The following is a 396-nucleotide window of genomic DNA, read 5'->3' as shown; positions in this document are numbered from 1 at the left end:
GGCCCAGCGTCAGTGCCTGCAGCCGGGGGGCTGCCTCTGGGCCCGGCACTTTGGAGAGCTCAAAGTGCAGCCCCGGGGGCCCCCCAGAGAGGGTCAGGGACACCTTGTCCTCCTGCAGAGTGACCGCCACGGCTTGCCGCTGGAAGGCTGCCCTGGGGAGGGAGGGGCTCAGTGCTGTGGCCAGACCCAGCGGCAACCCTTCCCTCCGGCCTGGCCTGCCTTTCCCACCGGCCAGGGCTCACCTGAACCGGGGAGCGAGGTCCTCCACCGCACTCAGGCCAAAACGAGCTTTCTGCGGGGGTGGGGGGGGGTGTCACCGTCTGCACGAGGCCCAGTCACCCCAAACCTGCCCGACCCAGAGCCCCCAGGACCCCAAGCCAATCTTAGGGCGAAGCC

General features: G+C 69.9%; 1 protein-coding gene across 1 annotated transcript in view; it reads right to left on the bottom strand.

The window, feature by feature from the left end:
- Positions 1–396, bottom strand: part of LOC102773784 (protein PAXX) — a 2,471-nt gene that overhangs the window by 897 nt on the left and 1,178 nt on the right. The window contains exons 2-3 of the mRNA XM_015572337.1: positions 243–314; positions 4–152 (exon numbers count right to left, since the gene is read on the bottom strand). Of these exons, the coding sequence (XP_015427823.1) occupies positions 4–152; positions 243–314 (221 nt within the window). The remainder of the gene's footprint in view (positions 1–3; positions 153–242; positions 315–396) is intronic.

Source organism: Myotis davidii, unplaced genomic scaffold, assembly GCF_000327345.1.
Source record: "Myotis davidii unplaced genomic scaffold, ASM32734v1 scaffold609, whole genome shotgun sequence".
Taxonomy (NCBI): domain Eukaryota; kingdom Metazoa; phylum Chordata; class Mammalia; order Chiroptera; family Vespertilionidae; genus Myotis; species Myotis davidii.
This window is presented reverse-complemented; position numbering and strand designations above follow the sequence as displayed.